Raw genomic sequence first — 26,768 nt, forward strand, 5'->3', positions numbered from 1 at the left:
AAACTAGAAAAGAAAAGAAAACGCCCTAACAACAGCAACAGTGTAGCAAAATAAAGCACTCACTTAACCAGAAAACCAACATCCTTTCCTTAAGCTATGGTCACAAGCTTTGAAAAGATACTGAAAGAATGAGATTGCAGATACATGCAGTCAAAATGGGGTTTTTGTATTCTCTGCCATGAAAAGTATGAATCTTAAGTGAGATTTATCCTTTCATGGCAAAGGGTTACGCCATACCAACAGCAACGACATGTGTAGGCTCTAAGGTTACGTCACATGCTGCGCTGTAGCTGACATTCACCTTGTCAAAAATGTAAGCCCTAATTGGTCACTGAGGGGTAGGAGTAGAGATAGTTTAGTTGGGTGTACTAGGAAAAAGCCAGAGCAGTGACGGGACACGGTGGATGAGCTACATCTTCCAGCAGGCCTTAAGGCACTGGGGATCCCATAAAAAGAACTACTAGGAAGAGTGTATCTGGGTCACTTTTCTTGCCCTGCTGGCACAGTGACCCTGACCCATAAAATCAGCAGGAAGATGGACAACTTGCTCTGCCACTGTAACACAAGATTGAAGGCTAACAAGATAACATGGTAAATACCAGGGTTTACATACAGCTAAATCCCACTCTGAAAGTTCACAACAGCTGACACAGCAGAAAACCTGACACTGAATGGATAGATTTAAGTGGGGATAAGCATCCCTATTTGTTGCATGGCTGAGTGGTGAGTCACTGGTGTGAGGCAGGCCAGCTCTCAGTGGAGGAAACAGCAGCACGAAGGGGGGAATATACTTCCATCCAGACTCCATCTCCAATGCAGATATTACCACATGAAGTCTAAAGCTTTTTCCTGTCTTGCCTCTGCTGACAGACACCTGAGGTTCTGCTGACTGGAGGCATCCTGGGACGACTGTCAACGGCTATGCAAGGGGTCAGAGATCCTCAGCTGGAAAAGTTGGCCAGCATGCGTGGACTTTGTAAAAGGCTCACCATTGTCATGCATATTTTAGAACAAGAAGTGAGGCAGGGATGGACTGGAGAGCGCAGAAGGCCTACAGTCATATTTTCCATTGATATCAAAGCCATATGGCTGGATTTCATGAAATAGTTGAGGCAGTACACTGCATTTGGCAGTGTTTAATAGAAGAAATGCACAATAATGTGGATGAACAGGCTGGATATGTTCTGTGGCAATGATGTACAGTATATTATGATGAAAAGGATGTACAGTATGTTTTGATATTTACTGTATATATAGCCTTATAAGTTCCCAAGACAGTTGGCCATAAATAAGATAGTTTCCTGCCATACCTTATTAGACTCCATGGCATCTTTAGATGAATGCATGTGATATTAAGTGATAAAACTGCACAAAACTAATATATGATCCTGATCTCTTCTTGGCAGATTATCAGCTCCCACTCACTATGAATGCACTGCACTGACTTCCTTTAAGGGTCGTCTTCAAAGCATCATATTTCCCACTCTTTTCCTGTTACAGATTCTTGCAACTATGCCAGTGTTACAGGATCCATGTAAATATGCGCGGTGATGAGATTTTCTGCTCTGCGGACCAGAACTGTTCATAACTAGCTAGTGAGAATCAGCAGACCTCGTAAAGAACAACAACATTACCGTGCTCCTCTGGAATGTCAACTTGGACAACATGGAACCAAAGGACACAGGCTCAGTACAGATAGCGCCTTTACTATCTCCCACTTGTTGTTCAGCACAAGTTTACCCTTCATTCATTTTTCCTTTTTTCCATAATCACCACCTCAAACACAAAATACACCTCTGACCTACCTACATTAAGTGTTCAGATCCTAGTGGCTGATGAAAAGTGCTTTGTTTAATCACCTCCTTTTTTATCCAGTCAATGATAATTACAGACACAAATGGAGTAATAATCATTATTCACAAGAGGTTAAAAAAACAGCAACGTGTGGATGCACACAGGAGCCATTTCATTATTCCAACAGGCTTTACACACCATTAATCCCACACAACTATGAAGTGCAGTACACATCCACGGCCTCAGAGATGACAAAATAACTGAGTCAGAGGTTTAGAGCACCTACATATGTTTAGAAATACTGTACATCTAGTATAAATAATAGATGCTATTTATTTTCAATTTAAATTTGCAATACTTGTTGTGTTATTGTTCAAATTTACAGCCAGTTTAATGCTCCAGTTTATGTGAAATAGTGTTTTGATCTTATTTGGTATTTACAGTTTTTTTTTCTGACAGAGAAAACCACTTCACATAAAAGACATTACATCTGTGGCGCTGTAGCTTTACAGTGCTTATTATTACATGGGGCTGCTTCAAATTAGAAAACAAAAATGAAAATGTCGAAGCCTCATTTCCACTATGCACATTATAAACAGGCACCAACACACACACTGGCAGACACAGACCGTGATCAGTGGACTTCCCGACCACTCTGACTACAAACGAACAAGGACAGGCAAATTAAAGCTGGCGCCGTTGATTTGCACTTAGGATACTCTCACACAAAACCAAATATGAGATGGCAAATGATGTGGAATGATGCGGCCTATACTTGTGTTTAGAGCGACTTCTTCTTATGCTGAGCCTACACCCCAGTGTCATTACAACACATTAGCAGTGTCATGGAAAATAAAGCAGGTCCAACATCACACAGGCAGAGCAAAACCACTGTGTAGTTCTGTATACGTGTGTGTGTCTGTGAGCTTATATGTGTGCACTTGCATCATGTAAGTCCAGCAACATTACACCACAATGTAAATAACTGGCGCTACTGGACTGTATCCTGTAACTGGAGGAGCATCAGTGCTGTTGTGTGCATGCCTTTGCGGTGTTTGACTCATTTTGGGGCATGAGGCCCAGATGTCTGCTTTGGAAACAAAACCTAAACAGATGAATATGGTAGAGGATGGCAAAACACATCGATGCATCATCATGTTAGTCCTCTACTGCTTTGAGGATTACTGCTGAAGTTTGAAAACAAGCTAATTGTAGTAGGTTTGCATGTGTTTGTGGAAAACCCTTTCGCTTCAGAGGATTTTAAGAGAAGCTTTATGGGGGATGTCCTGTATAACTGAAAACAGTGTGAATCACTGAGTCAAATCCTTACCTTCTGGTCCACTATGGAGCACACCAGGTCCTTCACAGCAGACAGCGACAGGTCGCTGGCTTCCAGGTTCACCGTCTCTCTGGTCAGTCCAATCTGCAGCAGGAAGGACACCCCATGGAAAGAGCCACGTGAGTTGGTGGGGCTGGGGGCGCTGTGACTGCCGTTGGACAGCCGCGTGTAGAGCGGCCCGGGCGGGCTCGGCGACAGGGATGGGGCGGACGGCGAGGATGGGTGGTGCGGATGGAGAGAGTGGAGGTAGGCTCGAGGTAAGGACGGGGGAGAGGAGGCAGACATTGGGTTTCTTCCAATGGCAACGTGAAAATGCTGAATAGTGGAGAATTCAGAAAGGGGTGACAGAAAACAGCACAGCCGGATCACTGGGTATAAAGTCTTGGTAAGGGGAATCTTTGGTCCTCATCAGCTGTAGGGACTCAGCACTGTATGTTTTTTGTTTTTTGTTTTTTTTAAATCAAAGTGACATTGTTTTTTCAGATATTAAGAGGGTAACAACCTAACCGCCCACCTGAGCTCGCACACCACACACTCACATTAATTAGGTGGGCAGGTGATGGAGAGAAAGTCTCTGAACAATCCACAGGCTGCTGCAGTAAATTCACTGCCACAAACTTCATATCCTGGAGTGGCGTTCCTTCTCCTTACTGAAGTCAGTAATCCATTCTGACCACAGGAAACCTGTCACCGCAAACACACACACACACACACACACACACACACACACAAACACACACAGCTATTTTTACAATGAGAAAAGCATTCACCTATCTGAATACAGTAGAGAAAGTAGAGGGCTGGTGCACATTAGAGGCTCATTGGTTGGGTTGTAGGGCAAAGCAGCCCAGCTGTATGAATGAATCATCTCCTTTTCTTCACATTGTAAACACTTTTTTGGTTAAACTGAATTAGAAAAACATGTTTCAGCCAATATACCTTTTTAATTAAAGCACTCGTAAAATGGATTTCACCACCCAGTAATATCAGAGTCAGCCACACTCATCACATTTTAAATAAAGTCCACAAAGTCCTCAACAATGTTTGCTTTTGCTAGAACGGTTTGTAATAAAATGTAAATTTTTATTTCTCCTGGATTGTCTCTATGGCTACCAATAGTATTGTTTTGCTTTTGCCTTGCACTGTTTTGGTTGTGTGTAGGCTACTTCCCAGAGTTAGCTTTAAGCTAACCCATGTTGCCTTTTTGCAAATGAGCCGTGCTAAAGTAGCCAAAGCTTAAACTTTTTCATATTATCATTAGTTTTAACATTATTATCAACCTTTTATGACTTTAGATAAACTTGACAAAATTGTGACAACGACAGACCTTTCTGCTGGTGCGCATAACATTAACATTGAAGCCCAAAAGACACGTAAAAGTTGATAAAGCGTATCATTTCTGTGTTTACAAGAATTCAAACTCCACAAACATCTGGAACCAAGGCTTCTGAACATCTGCACCCCTCCCACTTTCGATTGGCTTGCTGGCAGAACACAAGTCGACTCGAGAATGCCAGCAAAACAAGTTATACAAGCCCCGAATTTTGCACATTCAGTGGACACTTTGTTGCAGTTGAACGGTCTGTTCACATAAAGCCAGTCCACAAGCAAACGTCGAAATAAATCAATTTAAAATGATACTTTACCTTCACAGTCAGCGAAGGGCGCTTTTCTTTCCATTGTGAGTGTTCTGAAGAAACTTTTTAACTCCATCAACTGAGGAAAGCGGAGTCTGAAGTTTATTATTCTGCACTTTTTTGGAAGTCACACACAAAACCGCAGCGACGTAGCCTACCTACAATAAATACCAACTTTACTTTTACATACAGGCGCGCGGAGACAAACCGAGCCGTCCATTTATTTTCTCTTATCTTTTATTCCAGATTGTAAATTCATGCGCATCTTATTATCCTTCCAGCTGTGACTACTCCCCCTGCTTGACGAGAAAAAGAGAAGCGACCGTCGCTGGGGCTTGGAGTCTTTTTATTATCTCTGCATAACTGACTTTCCGTGTGTGCGGAGGAAAACTTGAACTACAGTCTCTGTGAAGCAATGGCGCCTCCGATGGAGCCCGTACCAATGCGCATGTGCCTTTCTTTTCCGTTATTTCAACTTGGTTGTGCCAAGAAAAAAAAACTTTATTCTACACGACCCGGTTCGGTTTGTGACACGCTGATTTCCAACGTGGAGTCGAGGACCCTTGAAGGGATCTCTATATGTCTCCCCAGCAAGATGAGGAATGCAGTGATTTACTTTGACAAATAAACAACAAAGAAAGTAGAAGTTCTGAGTTTTCTGATCATGGCATTCATTTTTTTACTGTGTTGTCTCTCATCATTTAAACAGCTTAACTGTTTCTACAAAGTGGGAAAGACAATTGCGTTCCGTGGGCTATATTTCTTAGATATGGATATGCTATCTACTGAATTAAGTGAACTTCTAAGGATTGACAGAAAAACAGGAAGAGGGACTAGATTTTGCAAGGATGCTTACGTGTTATCTGACTGCCAGCTCATGTTTTTGATGAACCGATGCACAGCAGGTTACACAACAAATTTTAGGAACTGCTCCATTGTTACACTTTGCATGTGACATTTTGTAATTCAGTCATGACACAATCTACCTAAAAGCAAGATGCTCAGTACATAAAAGTCAACAAAGTGTTTATTCATAGAAAAGCCTTTTCATAGATTAATACTGTGGAAATGTGGGGTCTATTTTCTGTGCCCAGGCCATCAGGCCCCCGCAGATGTCTTTGACCATGATACTGTCCACTTCTGATCCGCTCATCTTCTCCAGGACCTGCACCGCCTTCTGAGAGTCGTTACCCAGCTTGCAGATCACATACACTGGAAGGAAACCACAGAGGGAAAACACTGACAGATGAGTTTGGTCACAGCAATGGAGTAAATTTTAAACTAAATTTGCCTTAGGTTGAACTTACAAATGAACTACTTTTTCATATGTTTAAATAAAATACACACAAACACCATAATGAACAACAAGCTGCAGATTAGAGTTTCAGTGGTACATTTATAAACAGATGTCTAAAATAGTAAAGACTTGAGTATACAACAACTGAAAATATGACAGATAGCTAAGATTGTATAAACTGCTAAGATGAAACTCCATAAACCTATATTTAGCTCATTGATAAAGAAAGCTCAACACAGTGAATATCCAGAGCACCACCAAAATAATGTTTTGAATATTAATTTCTCTAAAGCAGGCCAGCTGCTCAGGTTGACCATACTTGTTTTGGAAAAGGGGTCACCTAGCAACCCCATTACAACCTTTTACTAGGTGTCCAAAATAAGCCTCCGGCCCGGCAGCATGAGACTACACAGCGGACTGTGAATATGCACGAGAGGCTCTACGTGCCTGTTCATTTCAAACAACATGTGCGGACCCTAAAATGGTGTTTTGACATGTTACCTGGAGGCCGGCAATCACCTGCCATCTGCTGTTTCAATTGGCTGATTCTCTCCTGAAATAACTGGATGTGTTCAGTCTTTCTCTCCTCTAAACTTGAGAGTGGGATGTCTGGCAGCAATATAAAGGAGAAAAGTCACACAGACATGGGACAAACATGAAGGAAAAGTACAGAATTATGACACAGTGAGACTTATTTTGTGTCTCCATTACTAGAAGGATACTGAGGGAGAAGGGTAAATGGCATATTTCCACCTCCACAAGAGGGCGCACGTCCAACAAAAGATGGGGCACTGCCTTGTCCATTATTGACTGATAATCCTGGAATTGCATTAAAACAGCACTTAATGCACTTATAATATCAACTTTATAATTACAGAGAGGGGTGTGGCTTTATTTTTTGGAAAAAGACATTGATTTATATCCACAGTTAAACAGGGAAACCAAAATTACACACAGCAAATGTTGAAATGTTGCTTGGATTTGTATTTGTGGAGTAATATGAGCATTTTAACTGCTTTTCCTTAAATCACAGGAAGCAAAACTGTTTCTAACTGGAGCCCCTTGCACAATCTCGATTACAGCCCAATCAATCATGATCCCCATCTCTGTGCTTAATGACTCAGCGGGTTCGAAAGCGCCAATTCTGCAGAAATATAAACAGATGCAATCCACTACCACTGCTCTCAGTGCCAAATAGAACATGTTATTCTTTCCCATAGAAAATCTACAGGCACATTTTAAGTCATTTCCCATTTGGGGCTGGGTCAGCACTGAGATGTAATCAGTTTATGAATGCACATGAAAACTGAGAAAATTGTGAGTAATCATACAATAAACAGCACTAAATACAGGGAGTCACGCAATGGCCGACTGTTCTGGAGGATACGCTCCCTACCTGCACCGTGATCCTCTGATCTCTGGGGAGGAGGTTGAGTTTGCGGCACTAAAACACACGGAAAATCAGGCAATGAAAGAACTTTCCTATGATTAGGGGATAATTTCATGTACTTTCTACATGTCATATTAAGTGGCAAAATCAAGTTTATGTAAGAAACACTTCTCATCACTTCAAATGTGCATAACTCCAAAATATGTTCATTTATATAATTTATAATTCATCTCTTAGGACCAACCTTATCTGTGGCGGCAGACCCACAGAAGCTCTCGTAGTCCACCAGCTTGGTTACGCTGGGGTTCTCTCCGCACACCGCGCAGCCGGCCTGCTTGGGCCGCAACTTGATGGACCTGAATCTGGCATCTTGAGCATCAAACATCACCAGCTGCTGACTGCAGGAAGCTGGAACGCCTGGTCAAGGATGAGCCTACTTAAAAGTATCACAGCGCAGCTTGATTCAGGCAGGCACGCCTCCCATTTGTGTGTGAACACCATGGCAACAGTGAGGCGTTTTGGTGGGACAACAGTACAAAACGTCCCTGGCTGACGCATCAGAGCCAGGTGTTAGCGTGAGTATCACAATGAGAGTCAGACAGCATGACAGGGCAAGTCTACTCTCTGATGTGTGTCTCAATATTAGCATGAGAACACTGTAACCAAAACAGGTTCGTGAGACAATGGCACACGAATAGTAAGCAGAGTCCAGAGAATGCAGACAAAAATATTGCTGTCCGTGCTTTGTTTTATCAGACAGGGACAGAACAGCCATCCCATCCCTAACTTTGCTAAAGTGAGATACCTTCCGGCACTTGACTGTTGATTCATCACAATGGCAGGGCAATGGCCAAAGAAGGTAGTGTATGTAATGCTTTAAGAATGGAAAAGCAAAGGATACAGCCCTGTCCAGAGGCAATCTTGATGACTTCCAAAGCTTGGAAACAGCCCATTATCCCTGGAACTTAAAGAAAAGTGGAAAATGTTACTAAGAACTATAATTTACACAGACTCCACTCTGTACAAAGTTAATGGCTTCTGGGCAAGTAAGTGGATGAGACTCACCCACTCCTAACACCCCTCCGTCAGAGCAGTTGGTCACTGTCTCTGGGGGTGGGGGTACTGGGTACAAACATCTGTAGCAGGGGCCTCCACTGTAGTTATATACTGTCAACTACAAACACACAAACAAGTGACTTTACAAATCTTAAGGAGCCAAAACACACTGATGGGAAGAGAGAGGGTTTTCTACTTAACCTGTCCCTCCATTCTCAGGGCACTTGCTGACACTAGAGGCTTGCCACTGAGGACACAGGCATCATTCACCAGATAACGAGTGGGAACATTATCTGAGCAATCAGCAACAATATCATATATGAGGTCAGCAAAGTCAAGGTGTCATCATAGAGCTTATCAATATAATAAATTACGTATCTACTGAATTCCAAATCATGCATTATGATAAGAAATCATAAGCTTGAATAGGACTTAGCGAATGGCAGCTGTAAGAAGCATTCATGACAAAGAATTAGCCAGCGGCAGGTCTGTGTAACAGATGTAGGTTGAGGACTTTGCAGCAGGATACTGTTGGATGAGTTGCAAGGCATTCTCTGATGACAGCTGCAGGTGGTAGGGAATACATTCTACAGTGGAGTTCAACCTGCAGACAGTAAGTCACATTCATAAATAGCCATTAATTTTTAGACGTGGGTTTGGTGCTCTATAAGTAGTCAGTTTCACACAAACAGATCAGTATTACTTTTTTTTACAAGCCCATATCAGGGGTTTTTTCAGTTAAACCAGGAGTAAATCATAAAACAACAACATGTGAGCTTTGAATCTAACATGGGATCTGAGTCCCATGTCAGCCCCCTCTCTCCTCTCTCAACTGTCAAATACTGTAGGTGACAAAACAAATTCATAATCTTGTGTTATGCACGCGGCAAATCACCAGTGAACAATTAAAGAAGGAAGAGGTAGTGTAGTAGCATCCAAACACTATGTATGTTTTTTTGCTCATCAGTGAAATGACGCCCTCGTGTGGCCACGGCTATATAACATGTAAGCTAAACCACAGTAGGCCCACTGTGAGGGAGAAAGGCACCAAAAACAGCTGTCTCCAAAATAGTATGTTTACACAATATTTGCAGACTGAGGAGAAATACACAACCAAATATAACCTGTGGTGAGACTGGAGTGCACCAGCATACATTACACAGCAACCAAAGGGTAATAAAAAGCATGCAAATACACCAATTATCATAGTTACTTAACATTTACTAATAACATCTAATTCACTGATAATATATAACAATACTGTTTCAGGTCAGTTTGAGCTGTTATGGCACAAGTGAGCAGGAATACATTTCTCAGATGCTTTCAAATACTTTTGTTCTACTAGAGGATATTGGCATAAAGGTGCTTTTGACCCTTATGTACTATGCATTGACCCAGACAAACTGTGATTCTATGTAGGATCATTTTTCAGTACCTTCTAGCTGCATTGGCAGCAGACAGAGCCTTGGCCTGACCCTGGTTCTCCTCCCCATGCAGCACCTGCCTGTGCAGGTTACTGAGCTCCACCTCGTCATAGTCCAGCAGGCCCAGGCGCCCTGGAGGGACACAGAGACAAACAGGTCTGTCACAGAAGCTTTAGAATAAATTAAAAACCCTGATAACGTTGGCAAACCATGACCACTAAAGTCAAGCTTAGCAAAGTGCACATTTAGCTTGACTGGAACTTTTTATCAACAGTCCTTGGTCTTTGCCTTCAGTCATTCAGTCAGTCTGCCACTGCCACTAAATGGTAAATGGACTGTATTTATATAGCGCTATATAGTGCTTTTCTATTCAGATTGACCACTCAAAGCGCTTCACACTACAGATCACATTCACCCATTCACACACACATTCATACAGCACTTATTCTATGCATAAGTGCTCCCTAACACATTCACACACCGATGGTCACACATTGGGGGCGATTTGGGGTTCAATATCTTGCCCAAGGATACTTCGGCATGTGGACTGGAGGAGCCGGGGATCGAACCACCGACCTTCTGGTTGATGGGCGACCAATCCACCTCCTCCTGAGCCACAGCCGCTATACTTATACTGAGCCACTACAGAGTATGCTAATCTTAACATGGCTCTACACACCCCTTTACTTCAGTTTTTCTACTTATCCCAAGTTAAGTTATACAGCTAAAGTCTACTTGAAATTCACCTGAGGTAACAGGTAGTATAAGTTTGACTGCAAAAGAAAGACATGCAAAATAAGTTTTTTTAAAAAGTCTTAAATTAAAGGCTCTGAACACCTGATTTCTTTCATTAAACAGAATTTAAGTATTATATTAGCACCTGGGAGGTGAGCCAGATTGCTAATTCTAGATCCTGCATAAAGAAGACAAACACTTGGTGTCTAAACAATTACTTACGCCTATATATGTTTTTCAGGAACAATTATAGAAGGCTTAATAATTTGACTCATTTGACACAAGGTCGTGCTGCACATTAATAAACTAGATCACCTACCGATGCCTGCTGCTGCAAGATACTGTGCCAGGGGGCAGCCAAGTCCTCCACAGCCAACAACCAGCACTGAGGTCTTAGATAGGTTTAGCTGACCTGTGGACAATCAAGGTGTAGTCTGTTGTGTTTAATCATGTCATAAATCTCACTTGACAGAATGCTCACTGTACTGTATATCAGAATAATACTGCATGTTGTCATCCATACCTTGTACACCCAGCTCAGGCAGGAGGAGCTGTCTGCTGTACCGCATAATGTCCTCATTACTGAGGGCTAGTTTGGCTTTCAGTGGGGTCAAGGGTCGCACTTTGTCATGGAGCTCCAGTGCTGAGGTATGGCTCTAATATCACACCATTGGACAGTCATTATTAATACACAAAATGAAGGAAACACACCTACTAAATAGCCTGTTTTTGTCCTACCAATTTCTCAGCTTTGTGATGAAAAATATTTGTTAGCTCAATTTAGGAATATAGCATGGCATTGTACAATTACATCCATATTATTTCTTTGTGTCAGTGTGTATGTATTTAATGCAGTATTTCTGCAATAATGCTGATGTGACATTCAATGGGTATCATGTGATCACTCCCTTTTTTTGAAGAACACATAGGCATACTGTCCTGAGATGTGTTTACCAATTATCAATTACCCAATTTGCAGATGATGTGCGATGTCTCATACCAGCTTGTCTATATGTATAGGCATCCCAACACTCTGACCTTTAACTCAGGAAAACCATTTGTCGTTGAAATACTGTCATGCTCACATAGAATAAAATCCCTCTGAATGTGATAGCAGTGCATACAAGCAGTGCGTCTTCTTGAGCTGGTTATTATTCAGCACCTGCAAAGAATTGATGGGTGTACAGTGCCTCCTGATGCATGACATAAGGAGCTGCAGTCACGTCTCAGTGTACTGTTTGTTAGGAACACCTATACAGTCTAATGGTTTTTATTAGCTAAGCCAAAAATTCTACCTATTCAATTATATGTTTTTTACTGAGGTCAGAGTTAAAGGTGGCGTTGTACTCCAGTACTTTTTGTCCTCCCCATTTACATGGTATAAAAGCAGTCCAGTATAAGACCATCTCTGACTATGACCTCACTGTGAAAACGTGACTGAGTTAACACTTGTGTGTGTCAACTAAAACTCAACACGCTAATGAGCTAGTATGCTAATTAGCTCTCTATCAGTGTCGCAGTTAATTTAAAGATAGGACTACCAGGGTCCAACGTGCTAATGTTCCATTATCAACAAATAGCAGAGTTTGCTAACTATATGTACATACCTACATAACGAGTTACATTCAAATTTAGTGATAATATCATACAATGATATTACTACGATTATGAAACTAATTTCTGTATGAACGGGCTGTAAATGTGGACACCTGCTGAATAGATAATCGTCAGTGGGACATTTAGTCAGACTTTCATACCTTTTCCAGTTGAGATAGTTTCTTCTTCAGAGCAGCGATCTCTTTCTCCTGCTCTTTGAGCTGTGCTTTCAAACTGCACACTTCCTGAGCCATAGCTGCTAGCGAGCACAACGAAAACAACCGCAGCTATTTTTAAAAAAAATGTGTAGAATCACAAAAGATCCTCTGAGTCTGCTTCAGCCACAATGTTAAGTGAGTTGATACGGATGTTGACATGTGAAGCAGGGGGGGCGACTATCTTCCGGGTTGACCACATGAAATGAGCCACGTGGTAGATGACGTAGAGGCGCTGGTTGTACTTTAAGGAAAAACCTTTAAATAAATAACTAAATATTGATTCTATAATTTTAAAATGTTACTGATTTATCCACACACCCATGTAGACTACACAAAGACAAAGGGAAAGAAGAAAGTGAGTTCAAATATAAGTAGGCTACCTGTAAGATTCATACATTGATAGCTATTACTTATTTTCTTTTGCTTGTCTAATTGATTTTTTTTCTGCTGTAAAATATAAAGCTCTCTTTAAAAATGCTGACTACTAATTAGAAAATAAGCTCCAGGTATGCTGTATACGTTCTGTTTTGTTGCTGAAAAGGAGCAGTTATCAAAGGACTCCATAGGGTCACTATGTCATCACTAACACTCATGTGGTCCCACAAGTTACACACACACACACACACACAGAGAGAGAGAGAGAGAGAGAGAGAGAGAGAGAGAGAGAGACATACACACTGTTGTATCGTGACGCGCTGTGGCTTAAAGAGCCTCGGGTCCTCCCTCCTGCTTTTCACATGATCTGTGAGCTCTCTCTCTCTCTTCCCCAGAGGTGAGTCAGTTAGGAATGTGGAGAGTAGCGACAGCAGCGATGGCTGAGCGAAGCCACGGTCCGTCTATAATGCGTTTATTCTACTCTGTGGCCATCTGGATGACATTCATCCACTGTTCCAACGGAATTCCTTGGACACAAGAAAAGGTAAATTGATTAAGAGAGCCTGTTAAAAATGTGTTGTCTTAACATATTGCCAGGTAGTCATAATTGTACATTCACACAGTCAGAAAACAGGTCATAAAAGTGAAACTATTTTTTAAAAACTTGTTACAGGTAGTGCTATTGTGTTTTTATTATCATGCAGCTGTTTTTTAACAAGGCCCAGGTGATTACAAACAATTATTGATTCACTCTCAATATATTGTTTTTTTCTGGTTATAAATACATCTGCACCAAATTTCTTGAATTGTTCTGTTTTTGTTTCCCTATATTTGAATTGTGGGGGAAAAAAAACATTTGAATTGTTTTCTGTTTATATTTTTTATTTGTCAGTGTCTGTGTGTTACCTATTAAATGGTAATTAGGCACCTATTATTCATTATGAGAGAGGTAGAGTCCACAAGTTTGCAAATTCAGCTTTAACATTCACGATATATTTATGATAATTATTCATGGTATTCCAGCAACTCCCTGCACAGTTACTTGGCGCTGGTTGTATAATTCTCCTGAGATGCACCTGGGTATGCTTGGCCATTCATGTTCCTCATTTATGTTCTTCTTCTCCTCTTCTCTCTTTGCCTAGTTGCTATGGTAGCACGGTCATCATCATTGATCCTCCAATTGCAGGTCTTGGTATTTATAGACCTTAAGTGGACCCCCTTTTAACCCTCTCTGAGCTCAATGAGCCCCAGTTCCTTGGAGGACTATATTCAGTTTGCGTGACCACATAATTATAGTGTTTGCACTGGACGTATGCCACTCTGTAATTACAGGTCTGATGTGCGAGTCAGCATGGGTCCAGCTCATGCTGTAAACAGGTTTTGTAAGTAAAGGTTTATGCTTCAGTTGTAATGAACAGACTTAAGGAATGTGTCCTTTCCTATTGTCTATGACAGTAAAGCGAAACCAAAGAGGAGGAACAAACGTCCATTGTGATTTTGCATTAACAATGTTTATCCTGAAGACTTACATATCCTAAGGAATCCCAAAACAAGTAGACAGTTAATCAATTCCTCAATAGATTTATCATTTCAGTCATTTATTTGACAAAAATGCCAAACATTTGCTGATTCTGTCTTCTCAAATGTGATTATTTGCTGCTTTTCTCTGATTTATATCACTATAAATTGAATATATTTGGGTTTTGGACTTTAAAAATGGCACTTTTAAGACAAAACAATTCACTGATTAACTGAACAAATCATAATCAGATTAATTGATAATGAAATCAACTGTTAATTGCAGCCTTAATCGTAAGGATGGATTTGATAACCCCACTATGCCTCTCATTTCCACCACCCTGGCAATTAAGGACTACCCAGTGTGCCTGTTATTGGAGAGGCTGGAGCTGTGCAAAACAGATACACATACACATACAATGTGCTCTGACATTCACCATGAGCTCTTTCCCTCCTGCTCTCCATCCTCCTCATCGGTTCAGCTTGTTACCAGGACAACCGTGGTTCTCAGGAGGTGAACTTTGAGACCAAATGAAAAAGAGCCATGGGATCGGAGGATCAATATGTTTTTTTAACCCATGACTGTAATCTAGCACACACTGAGTTGATACACAGCTTGAAACGCAACTCGGATTCCATGTTGTGTTGCTTAAAGTGCACTAATTTGCTTCTTTACAGTCATGTTTGCAGGAGTCTATTTCCCAGAGTAAAAGAGAGCGTGTTAATAAGAGCCCCTCAGTTTTCTGCCTCTCTATTCAGTACATCCCTGTTTTTCTTAAATAGCTCTCGTGTATCTGAAGCCATTCAATCAGTGTCTATTCACACAACTGTAATTGGCTCTTGTGTCTTTGCTGAAGAGGTTAGAGTTTGATACAACCTTACCACAAGATCAAATGATTGCTTTTTAACATGAACATACTGTATGGCTTCTCTATACATGTTATGTAGGTGGCATTATAGGGATTGAATGTGAATAGTCCTGATGACGATGGATTTTCTCCTGCAGAGAAAAGTATATGCTAAATATTGAAATTTATTTAAAAAAATTCCACTGTTGGTGGTTTCCCGTAATAGGACAGGAGGAACTGACTGTTGGGACACACTAACACTAGTGGTTCTCTATGCTGTGTTATTCACATTGTTGCTCAATTCATCATCACCCATATTACAAAACACCACACTTTTCCTTCTATGAGCTTTTATTTCCTCCCTAAATATTAATTGAACCCAATGCTACTTCTCCTTCATTTTGTATTACCGTGTTTGTTTCCTCTGGTCCTGTTCAGCTCCACCACCGAGCCATCACACTGACACAAGATGAGATTCGTGCCGCCCTGTCTCACACTGACTTGGACCAGATGTGGCAGAGGGATCTGAGGCCTCTGTTGGTTACCAGGTATCCAGGCTCTGCGGGCAGCCAAGCTGTGCAGGAGGTGAGTTTATCATTTGTAGGATGATAATATATCATGGCTAGACCACAATTCCATGTAGTGTGGTGTGATACACAAAGCTAATTTGACAATAACTGGAAAGATGAATGTCAAAATCATCCTTCTTTTACCTTGTGGGAAACACAGTGTTTTAGTGGCAACATAATGGCAAAGATATATGCAGCTGATATCACACTGGTTTCCACTCTACATTTGGTGTCTTGCCTCAACATGTTGTTTCAGTAGAAATTCATCTAATTCAAGAAATCACAAAATGCTGTTTCATTCCTGAAAAACAGGGAAGCAACAGGTCTACATCAGACTCTTCTTTTTCGCAAGTTTTATTGCCACAGACTAAAGTCAGCTAACTAGCAAGGCAATGATGAGGTGATGGACTCACAACTCATTACTAACAAGTAACGTGTGTGTTCATCTTCTTTTCAGCATATCAAAACAACCCTTGGTTCCCTTGGAGCACGCTGGGAAGTGACAGAGGATAAGTTTATGTCAGAAACACCTTACGGCCCCCTGCCCTTCACCAACCTAATCGCCACCCTCAACCCATCAGCCAAGCGCCGCCTGGTTCTGGCCTGTCACTACGACTCCAAGTACTACGCACCACAGTGGCACGGGAGGGAGTTCCAAGGCGCCACTGATTCTGCTGTTCCCTGTGCCATGTTGCTGGAGGTGGCACGAGCCCTGGATGAAGAACTGAAAGCTCAAAAGGTAGTGGGCTAACAAGTGACTTAAAGCTACAATGCGCTGCAATAAGTAAAACATTATTTCTCTGACTTCATGTGAACTATAGATGCCTAAATCCCTCCAGTGTGCAAATATGCATTTCAATGACAGTTAGGCCAATCAAGGGTGTGTATCAGTTTCTGTGGTCGTGGTTAGCACTAAAGGGATTTGAAGAAGAATCAGAATCAGTATCAGGTTAATTACCAAATAGGTTTTCAGTGGCGACCTCAATGTTTTGGGCCATAACAATAAACATAGTAAGCAGAAATATATTAAGAAAGATAAAGCAAATACTGCAAGACGAGAAACAAAAATAGAGAAGTGAAAATATAAATATGTACAATATGTTATTTAAATGAACAGGCTGTGCAGTTTTGTGCAGGAGTATTGTTTCAGTGCTGTGAGGAGTTTAATTTAATAGTTAAGACAGGCATTGTTTTATATTTTCCTTTTGTCAACAAGTCTCATGAAAAGACCAAAACCATTAGCATACATACACACATTATCTGCCCTTTCCAATGTCCCAACTTATTCTGTGGCACACTGAAAATGTAAGTCTTTAAAAATGGGTCCCAAATATACAGTATAGTTTCATCTTAAAGGCTAAGGGATTTTCATGAATGCCTGGGCATTGTAGTTTTAGCACTCAAACAGGAGTGAACTCAAACTACAGTTCCCACGCTTTTGGTAATGATGGAACGTGTCATCAGCTGTGTTTTAAAATTTTCAACCACGATGGAGCTGTATGGCACAGAGGAATGGGCTGCTGTTTACCCGGCTTTAGCTACAATGACAATACCTAGGAGTAGGATCAATTATTGTTGGTTTTGGTCTTACTGAATGGGAGAATGAAATGATGAATTATGTATTTGTGGCTAAATGCTAAACAGGAAAAAAAATGTGTCTTTTGCTTTGTAGGTGAAAGCTTAAATTAGATTAGACATCCACAAACAAACCTCTGCAGATGTCTGTGCTCGAACTGAACCTCAGTGGCCACATTTCAAATCCAAAATTTGTAGTTATTGGCTTTGTTTTATGGTAATTAACACAGATTTGCCTTTAACAATGTGTCATTGTTGCATGCCCAAGTAATGCATACGGAATACATTTAGTATTCATGCAGCTTGCTCCACAGTTGAGAGACCCATCTATTGGGTGGACAGTGATGGGGCCTGTGACAGGGAGAGCAGACAAGGGACATGTTTATCAGACTCAGCTGTCTGTCACAAAGGTCACTGTACACACTGAATACAAATACATTAGCTGCCATGGAGGAGGACACATAATCAATATCATAGCTGATAAATCACATAGAAGATATTGGAAATTGAACATCACAGAAGCATATTATTTGAAAGTGTGACAAACTAAAGTATTAAATTAATATATCATATTTAAAAAAACTTGTTAAGTTTGTGTCACTGTTATCTCATAACCACTAGAGGGCAGCAAAACTCTTGAAATGGAAGCTGCAGTGGCATATAACTGTCACAATATTTTATTTTAACCTCCCATATAGAGCTCCAACCCCAACCTGACCCTACAGCTGATCTTCTTTGACGGAGAGGAGGCTCTTTTCCAGTGGACCCCTACTGACTCCCTGTATGGCTCCCGCCACTTGGCCCAGAAGATGGAGAGCACCCCTCACCCGGCAGGAGCCACAGACACCAACCAGCTACACGGCATAGTATATATCACCTTTGCTCATCCTTCTCTGTCTAAACCCACCTGAGATTAGCATAATCACTTAATTACGATCATCCCTTTGTTAGCCCACATCAATTCCAGTACAATCTGCTTAGCAGACACAGACACCTTAACAAGGGGGGGCACATGTCTTAAGAAGCTCTGTATTAAGAAAGAAGAGAAAAAAACATTTATAAAAATACATACATCACAACAATATGTGCTAGTGCTGATGAATAAATATTTTCAGAGTGTAGTAACACTAGCACATATTGTTGTAATGTATGTATTTTAAACATTTTACCTCTTCTTTCTTTCTACATATTTTCTACCTATTTTTTCGTCATACTTCACTGCCAGTTTTGCACATCCATTCTCAGAATAAAATATGCACATAGCTATATTTATTCATCATTGAGATGGTTACTGTGAATTGTAAATTTAAATTATATTTAAATTATTTTCCTGTATATATTTTGAAGATCTTTTTAGTATTTTTCATTTTGCTGTTGTTGCTGTCTCTGCTGCTGTAACGCAAGAACTTCCCTCACAGGATCAATAAAGTGCACTTATCTATCTTTATTTATCTTATATTCAAGCAAATCTCAAAAGCTCACTAAGCCACCCATTTTATCATCAGGGAGGCTTGGGTGTCTTGGTATCAAACATCATTTATTATACAGTCTGTGATAACAGTTACATTAATTGGTGTATGTTCCTGTATCCTAGCTATACTAAGATAGAGCCACTGTTTATCAACAAATGGAGACATTCCTGTGTGGACATGCAGAGATTAAGCAGACCGTATCCAGTGTGTGCATGTGTGTATACATGCATGTGAACAGACAGATGGGTGTGTCTAGTAGTGATAGAGTGATACGAACCCGTTGCACCATGGAACACACAGTGCTATCTTCACACTTCAAAGCAGGGCTCTGAGGTGTGATTATTATGGAAACAGGCTTCTGGTCAGGGACTTATCATCAGGATGTGCAGAGAAAGTTTCTCATGAGAGCTCACTAGCATTGTTCACCCCCTTTGTCTCTTCCTCTCCAGGATCTGTTTGTGTTGTTGGACCTGCTTCGGAGCTCCTAGCCCTCACATTGGCAACCAGTTCCCCAACACAACACCGTGGCTCTCCAGACTGCAGAACATTGGTGAATGATCCAATATTTTACTATTATTGTGCAGGCATGTGTAGGTCTTTTTACACTGTTGAAGGTGTGCCACAAACATCCATAAATCAGCCACGAGTCACTGTAATCACTACTTACTAATATATTAGTAATATTTCTGACAGTCATAATTGTATGGAGGCCAATGTGCCAACTCTGCTGACAGTCAAATTACTGCAGTTACTGTTATGACTGCACTGTAGACATTCTATCTTTTAGTCAAAATGCTAATGGACCAGTAAAGGCCCTGTAAACCTATTTTCTCAATCAGCTTCTCTTTGTGTGCAGATGGCTGCTTTATTTCTACACTACTTTCTGCCAGAACCAGAACACTTGGTTTTTCTTTTATTTGTGTTTTTGTCATTGCTTTTCTCACTGGTTTGAAGTAGGTGATGCCGCATAATCTGTGGACCAATCAGAATTTAGCCACATTTGACTCAAGATTCCATAACAGTTGTGGGGTTGTTTGTTTATGTCACCAGCACTCTCAATCCAAAGTGCTCAAACACAGTCCTAATGAAGCAAATGATCTAATTGATTTTTAAACTATTCATAAATAATACAAGATATTTTTTGTTTTGTTTTTTTAATTGAACCTGAACTAACTCTTTTACTTTCTCCTGTCTCATATATCCTCAGAGAAGCGTCTCCACTCCATGAACCAGCTGGTGGATCATCCCATCAGTGTGGAATATTTCTGGCCCAATCGACCTGTTGGCCACATCCAAGATGATCATGTACCATTCCTAAACAAAGGTATACACACTGACTTACACAACTAACACAAACATTATTACATATGCTGTGTTAACTCTATTGGTTGACCCCTATCCTCTGCCTCTCTGTCAGGTGTCCGTATCCTCCACCTTATCCCCTCCCCCTTCCCGTCTGTGTGGCACACATTTGATGACAACGAACAGAACCTGGATCGCACCACCATTCAGAACCTGAACAAGATCTTCCAGGTCTTTGTTCTAGAGTACCTCAACGCCAGACCAGTTCTCCCTTCCACCCCCTCAACTCCTTCAGTATCTTCAAACCCACAGAATGCCCCGTAAAATTCCTAGCATACCCTTCAGCAACTCTGTTTCTTTTGATGTTTCACTGTAGTAGAGGTCTTCAGGTTCTTATTTTATAGACTGGAAGAATACACTGCTATTTACTGCTATTTAAATACCAACACATCCATTGCAGCAACAATATGGCTGCCAACTGCTGAAAGCATTTAACATGGAGAATATCTTCATATTTAAAAAGTTCATCTTTTCTTTTGAAATCTAAGTCTCAAGAAGTAAAAGTTCTTTGTTAATGGGTTCATAAGAAGACTCCATGGCTCCATCTTCCCTTCAAGCCCTCAGTCCCCAGCCGTGAGATCAGCACACAGGATCTTCTGTGTGTTTTGTACTACACTACTCCCTTTATATCAGCCTGAACTCCTCGTTTACCCTGAGAGGAGGCATCGTAGTGTCAATGCTAATGTCTAGGATCTGCTCCACTTTGTATCAAAGATGAGGAAAAAGAGTGGGAGCTGTTAAAATGCCATGATGTCCTTTAATTCACAATTGCCCAGGAGACAAATGTATTGCTAGACCAAAGTTGGTAACATTTTCTATATGAATTGCCATGGAAACAGCCTGAAAACACTTCAGCATTCAGAATGGATTGTGATAAATATATAAAATAGGCCATTCACATGAATTCTATGAAAAGGAATGGGTACGCTTATAGGTTAACGCACGTGAGACAGTGTCACAGGGTATGTTTTTGCTACAGGGTATGCGACATTTCCTCTCCTGCAGTAAATCTGTTCCATTCAGTGTTTAGAGAGCAAACTTGTCAGTGGCAGGAAATGGGTTTATTTGTATTATCACAACATCTTTAGCCTTTCATATCCTGTCATCTCAGATAGTGAAGTGGATAACTTCCTGTGCTGAGGTTTCACATGCCTGCCTTTGTTTACATTATTAGCCCGATCTTAATGTAGATCCCAGAATAATATACAATGCCAAAACTGGACTTCCTGTATTTTGAGGCTGAAATAAATGTTGATTCAGAACACAAAGCAGATCATGCAGAGTTTGCTTATCTTTACAAGACTTTGTTTTAATGTTAGTATTTATGGGAGCTATGGGCAAAGACGTTGATCTTTGCTCTGATGCGTGGTCATTATGATGAAGAAAGGTGACCTTTTGCATGAGGAAGTGTGAACTATTTCTGTAACTCTAACCTAATAGCCAAGCAAGAACAGCCAATACTGTTCTTTAAAGTTTTGCATCCACTCGTTGGGTCTCACCCCCTCTCTCCTTCAGCCTTAAAGCTTGGGCCCTCTCTTCCTAAGCAGACCAAACACTCCCTCCATACCTCCGCCTCACCTCAACAACAATCCCATGATTCATTTAATCCTATCAGGGAGGACCTCCCCTGAATTCCACACCAACCCAAATCCCCTTCAATCCAGCCCACTCCCATGAGAACTGAACGTGGCTCCGACTCCCCCGCTTGCTGCAGTAAGAGATGTTTGTAATGCCTGGTAACAACATAAACCAACATACTGTATATCTCTGACCTGAAGGAGATTAAAAGTATAGCTGCCTCAAAGGCCATTAGTCAGCTGAGACAGAGATATGTTGCACAGTCTCCACCCAAACTCCAGAAAGTTGAGAAATTCATGTGTTTTCATGCTTCTTTTGACTTAAAACTTTAGAGACCTGCTTTATAGAAGCAGCTTTGCCTTTCATACCCAACTCCATTTTTTCTTGTTTGTTTCAAGTACTATGTCGTGTTAAGTAGATTTTACATAAAAGCTTACCTCAGCCTACCTGTCAGTCATCACCACATTTACTTGGCTCAAAGAGAGTGAAGAAAAAATCAGCTTGTCTAATTTTAGTGATTAAAAAAATTATTTTAATTATCTTTAATCTGGAGGAAAGACCCTTATTCAAAATATGTCTTGGGTCAGCATCGAAACCAGCATGTTCAAACAAGGAAAACAAGGAGAAGCATGATAAATTGTTGCATAGCACTGTATTGTGGTTTCAAGTAATTTTTTTTTTTTTTTGCCTGAAAGCAAATAGATGTGTAGCCCCAGTTTAATAACAGCTGAGCTTTAATCTGCAGTTGATTACAGTGCACAGCATACAACAGCTTCCAGCTGTGCAGTATTGGAGTGATGGGAAGGGCTGGGACTCTCCCATGAAAGGTGTGTCTCAGATTGTTAGAAAACAAAAAGCCAGGAAAGGTTACTTAATGTCAGAAACCATAATAGTAAAACTACTTGAAAATGTTTCCTCCTTTCAAGACTTCTAAATAGAAGCATACAGCTGAAACCTTTTCCTTGGATAACCTTTTAATACAGATTATACCTGATGTGCTTTTTCTGTCAGCTGTTCCAATGCAGTGAACTACCTATACACTGGTTGGTCTTACCAACCATAGTCTGCAATATGCGACATAGGTAATATACCACCGAGTTAGGCAAGAGCAAGGAAATAAGATTTTGTTTGGTCAAATGCATGTTCTTATGGTCATACTTCATATACAGTCATTGTCAGGAGAAACAGTCTCTTTCCAAGAGGCATTTAAGGGGTTTCCTTCAATATAAAACACAAAAATCAAACATTCTGTGGGAAATGATCTTATCTCGTTGGAGTATTGACAAAAACGGTCATTTGAATTAAAATACCGCTAAAATACAATACAATAACCAGCATTACAAATATCTTCTTAACTTAGTTCCTCAAATTGTTGTCTATGAATTCTCCACTGTAACTGGGACAATCGTCAGACTCATTATTGCCTGAAATCCACTTTCATTATATCATTGGATTTGGGATGTTTTTCTAAATTACTTAATGAGACCACGGACAATGTGAGGCATTATTGTAGGCATGTAACGTGGGGGATGACTGTATAGTAGCCTGCTACTGCGTGACTTGCAAAGAGGCAAGGCACCAACAGAGAGCAGTGGCGAGTCACACTCAGTTCAATGGAAGGAAAAATGTCCCTGCTGTTTCTGATGTATTTCTTTGATGATGTTACATCTACTAAAAATATGATTGAACAAATCTAGCTAATATCACACTAATGCCATTATAAGGCATTATCAGTGTTCCATGAGTAAAGACATAAAAGACATTGTACAGAGTTATAAACTGATAATTAACTGTGATCCATTATTCAAACTATGTTGACATACCAACAGTATATCAATCTGTGTGTTCCTGTATACTACTTTTTTTCAGGAGTAACAAAATATAAACTGAGGACCACACTGTTTGGTATACACGCCTCCAGTTTCAAATGACGGCGGTGAACACACAGAAACTACCTACATCATACGCTGCATTCGGGTCCTCTCCGTAAACTCCTGTGTCTATGTCCAGCAGTGGCAAATACACACAGCTGGGTGCTCATATCGTTTTGGTCAGAAATACAGCATTATAAAACTAGCTTGTAACGACCAGTTTAATGATAATCAATCGAAAAAGAATTGCTTTAACGGAAAAGGTGCGAATGCGTCGCACATTAGATTCTACAAATACGCATAAACATGAGAGAATCAATAAATCGCTAATTGAATGAAATATTTATGAAATCAAAACAACATAAACTATTAAATTACACCAGTTTATTTGTGTTCTGAGAAAAGCAAGTTTTTCCGGGGTTTGCTGGGTCGTTACTTCACATCCAATTGTTATTTTTCCCAGTCTTCCCGGCAGTACGTTAAGGTAGCATTGATCCCAGACCGGGCAGTGAGGAGGTGTGGGGGATTTCAGTCCAGCCTTCAGTCATGCGTGTGCAGAGTTGTTTAGTGAGTGAGCGCAAACAGACGAACAGCACCGAGCAGTTTTAAAGAATGTGACAACATTTTTTTTTTTTAAATCTAAGTCTAAGAACCACGTCGCCAAATTTTGGCATATTTTTGTCTCTAATATTGTGTTGAAGAAGCCATGGAGCCGATAACGAAGTGGACGCCGAAGCAAGTTGTCGACTGGATGAAAGGTAAGCGTGGGGCACTTTGTATGCAACATTATTTTACTTTTTTTTGACAGAAACAGTAGCTAGTTAACGACATTGCTGCTCGTCATACACCTCTCTGTCTCAACTTTAAGTCCCTTCCTCGGTTATCTCCAGCTAGTTTCATAGAAACTGCTCCTGTGTGACAACATACCTCCACTGAGGCGCGTAACAACAATGGCACTACACTTTCTTATAGACTACTCTCACTTACACAGATGTTAGCAGGTGGAGTAACTTCACTCAGCTGTGTTATTTTTTTCTGTGACATGTACGACTGCTAAATTGCTGCTTATTGACACGTTTGAATCATATTCTTGTGTTCCTTTTTTGTTCTGAACACCGGTATTTGATTCAGTCTCTACTTCACTGGTCTCCAAGCGTTACTATGTCAGAAAAACCGAAGCCAGTCTCACTGTAGACCACATGTTACTAGTATTTGAACTAGTAAAGAATGACAGTGAACACTCTCATCTAACCCTGTGCTCCCATTCCCTCGTTATTTTTAATTATGTAATACTGATGAGTAATCCTCAGTACTCATTTTAACGTTGACGTCAGTTTTTAAACCACTACCCTGGTGTTGCAAACTTGCTTCCCCTGAGGAAGTCAAAATATTTTGAATTCCATCCCATTATTTGACAGTCAGACCTCTGTTGAGTGCTTTTTGGATATGACACCTCATAAAAATCATACCTGACAGGAATGCTCGCTATGGTAATGGCATCATTACTCTTTGAGCCTGAGTTCAGTCACAGCATAGGTATGTGCAGTGAGGGACACCAAATGGTATTTGAAGTATGGATGGAAATAGTCGCGGTGCTATCATTCCAAACACAGAAACAGTGAAGTGTGTGTGTATTATGCTGCAAAAAGAGTAATGGGCTATTGATGTGTCTAGCAGCGAGACAAAGTTGTTTGTCTTTGCTTTAATGTCATCATTTGGAGCTATAGCAGTGTTGGAGCCCAGTAACTGCTGATTGAGGCATGTCTTCCAGTGCTCATCTATAGCTGGGAGCTAAAGGGGGATTGTGGAGGGGTTAGTTTCAGCATGTGCAGTGAGAAGAGCCCAGCATGTATAGATGGAGGATTAGTTGTCTACACAGGCCCCATTGCTGTCAGCCTCCTAAAAATCTGACTCAGCGGTTGTCTGTGCAACTCTTAACCACTGGATTTGCAGACCCCTACAAATGTGGTAGGTTTGTGGTAGTAGTTCACTAACTGAAATGACAGCAGAACATTCAAGGGAATGCCTCATATATCCCTTCACATATAAACCTTGTATGTGAGATTGGGCTTTTGAATACAGGGTCATACCCTTAATGCCAAATGATGGGTTATTTGGGGCGGGGGGGACCAGATTGACCTTTCATTGTTGTCATGTTGTCTGGTTACACTGGAGATCCAGCAAAGTGGATGATGCAGCCTTGCAAAGTCACCCCCTGAAATGTAACTTTCCTCACTGTGGTCCAGCAAGGCTGAATAGTCATTTGCTTGGGTCAGAGGCATCGTCTTTGTGTGTACACTACAATTACTTTGCAAGCAATCTGATCCGCCTTTAAGCAGTCAGAGTCACAAAACAAATAGAGCTCTCAGATATTTTCTTTATTCCACAGTGTCAACTCTTGCTCCAGATGCATGTTTAACGTCTTTGTGTTCAAGAACAGCAAAGAATGTGGCTAAGAGAGGGCCAGAAAAAGAAAAGACCTTGTGTTGTTCTCAGTGACCGCTGTACAGCACACAGCCACAACATAGCATATAACCACTGATGTTGTTTGACTAAAGAATAACATGTGTAATCCTCTCATACCAAAGACAAGCAGCATCAAAACTGCAGTAAAACCCTTGTCGAAGCGGGGTCACGGCCTCTTGTTGACTTGCTCACAGTGACGGCAAACATGGGTGTTTCCAGAGTTGTTGTGCCTGCGTGAAACATGTCAAATGAAAGTCCCAGTAAGCACTGTATGTAGACCTTCATTTGCCTTAGGTTGTTTTCCCCAGTAGGACAGGGACTTTTTTTGTGTATTGAGTCAGTTGTTAATCACTTGCATTGTTCAAGGAGATCAAGCAGTGGTTGGTGGATGTTTATTGCTAGTGAAAGGGCGTTTGGTTCCTACAATTTAAACACTGTTGGTTTTTTGGGGGTTTTTTGTTTTGGTGACTGGAGATGCCCTGAAGTGCATTTCCCTCACCACATGCTCTGATCTTCCAGCTGGACCTGTGGTGTCGTGTGATTGGTGTGCCATATGTCATGTGTGGAGCTCTACCCTTGCCCTTGGGGTATAAGCACTTTCCTAATGACAGTATAGATGACACAACACAATATGTTTTCAGTAAATGA

The 26,768-nt window shown here is 40.9% G+C and overlaps 4 protein-coding genes across 4 annotated transcripts in view; 2 read left to right on the top strand and 2 right to left on the bottom strand.

The window, feature by feature from the left end:
- prkd3 (protein kinase D3) overlaps nt 1–5,225 on the bottom strand; it is a 38,070-nt gene extending 32,845 nt beyond the window's left edge. Inside the window, 3 exon segments of the mRNA XM_018697806.2 lie at nt 3,125–3,448; nt 3,673–3,817; nt 4,780–5,225. Of these exon segments, the coding sequence (XP_018553322.1) occupies nt 3,125–3,448; nt 3,673–3,756 (408 nt within the window). The 5' untranslated portion in view covers nt 3,757–3,817; nt 4,780–5,225.
- Nucleotides 5,226–5,779: 554 nt separating this feature from the next.
- On the bottom strand, nt 5,780–12,552 carry mocs3 (molybdenum cofactor synthesis 3). The gene is made up of 13 exons (XM_018697807.2): nt 12,430–12,552; nt 11,196–11,328; nt 10,992–11,084; nt 9,949–10,069; nt 9,043–9,117; nt 8,715–8,832; nt 8,523–8,631; nt 8,359–8,421; nt 7,702–7,865; nt 7,464–7,511; nt 6,790–6,886; nt 6,569–6,676; nt 5,780–5,982 (listed from the first exon to the last, which is right to left on the bottom strand). The coding sequence occupies exons 1-13, from the start codon at nt 12,520–12,522 to the stop codon at nt 5,825–5,827; spliced, it is 1,380 nt and encodes a 459-aa protein (XP_018553323.1). The 5' UTR covers nt 12,523–12,552; the 3' UTR covers nt 5,780–5,824.
- A 674-nt stretch (nt 12,553–13,226) lies between these two features.
- Nucleotides 13,227–21,476, top strand: qpct (glutaminyl-peptide cyclotransferase). The gene is given in 8 exon segments (XM_018697870.2): nt 13,227–13,405; nt 15,666–15,812; nt 16,254–16,535; nt 18,070–18,237; nt 19,293–19,319; nt 19,321–19,393; nt 20,051–20,167; nt 20,261–21,476. Coding segments are annotated over 8 exon segments (1,155 nt in total). The 5' UTR covers nt 13,227–13,273; the 3' UTR covers nt 20,470–21,476.
- A 2,700-nt stretch (nt 21,477–24,176) lies between these two features.
- The window catches only part of LOC108897960 (connector enhancer of kinase suppressor of ras 3), a 44,702-nt gene continuing 42,110 nt past the window's right edge, over nt 24,177–26,768 (top strand). Inside the window, exon 1 of the mRNA XM_018697770.2 lies at nt 24,177–24,412. Within this exon, the coding sequence (XP_018553286.1) occupies nt 24,361–24,412 (52 nt within the window). The 5' untranslated portion in view covers nt 24,177–24,360. The remainder of the gene's footprint in view (nt 24,413–26,768) is intronic.

The sequence above is a fragment of the Lates calcarifer genome, linkage group LG19 (assembly GCF_001640805.2).
Source record: "Lates calcarifer isolate ASB-BC8 linkage group LG19, TLL_Latcal_v3, whole genome shotgun sequence".
Taxonomy (NCBI): Eukaryota; Metazoa; Chordata; class Actinopteri; family Centropomidae; genus Lates; species Lates calcarifer.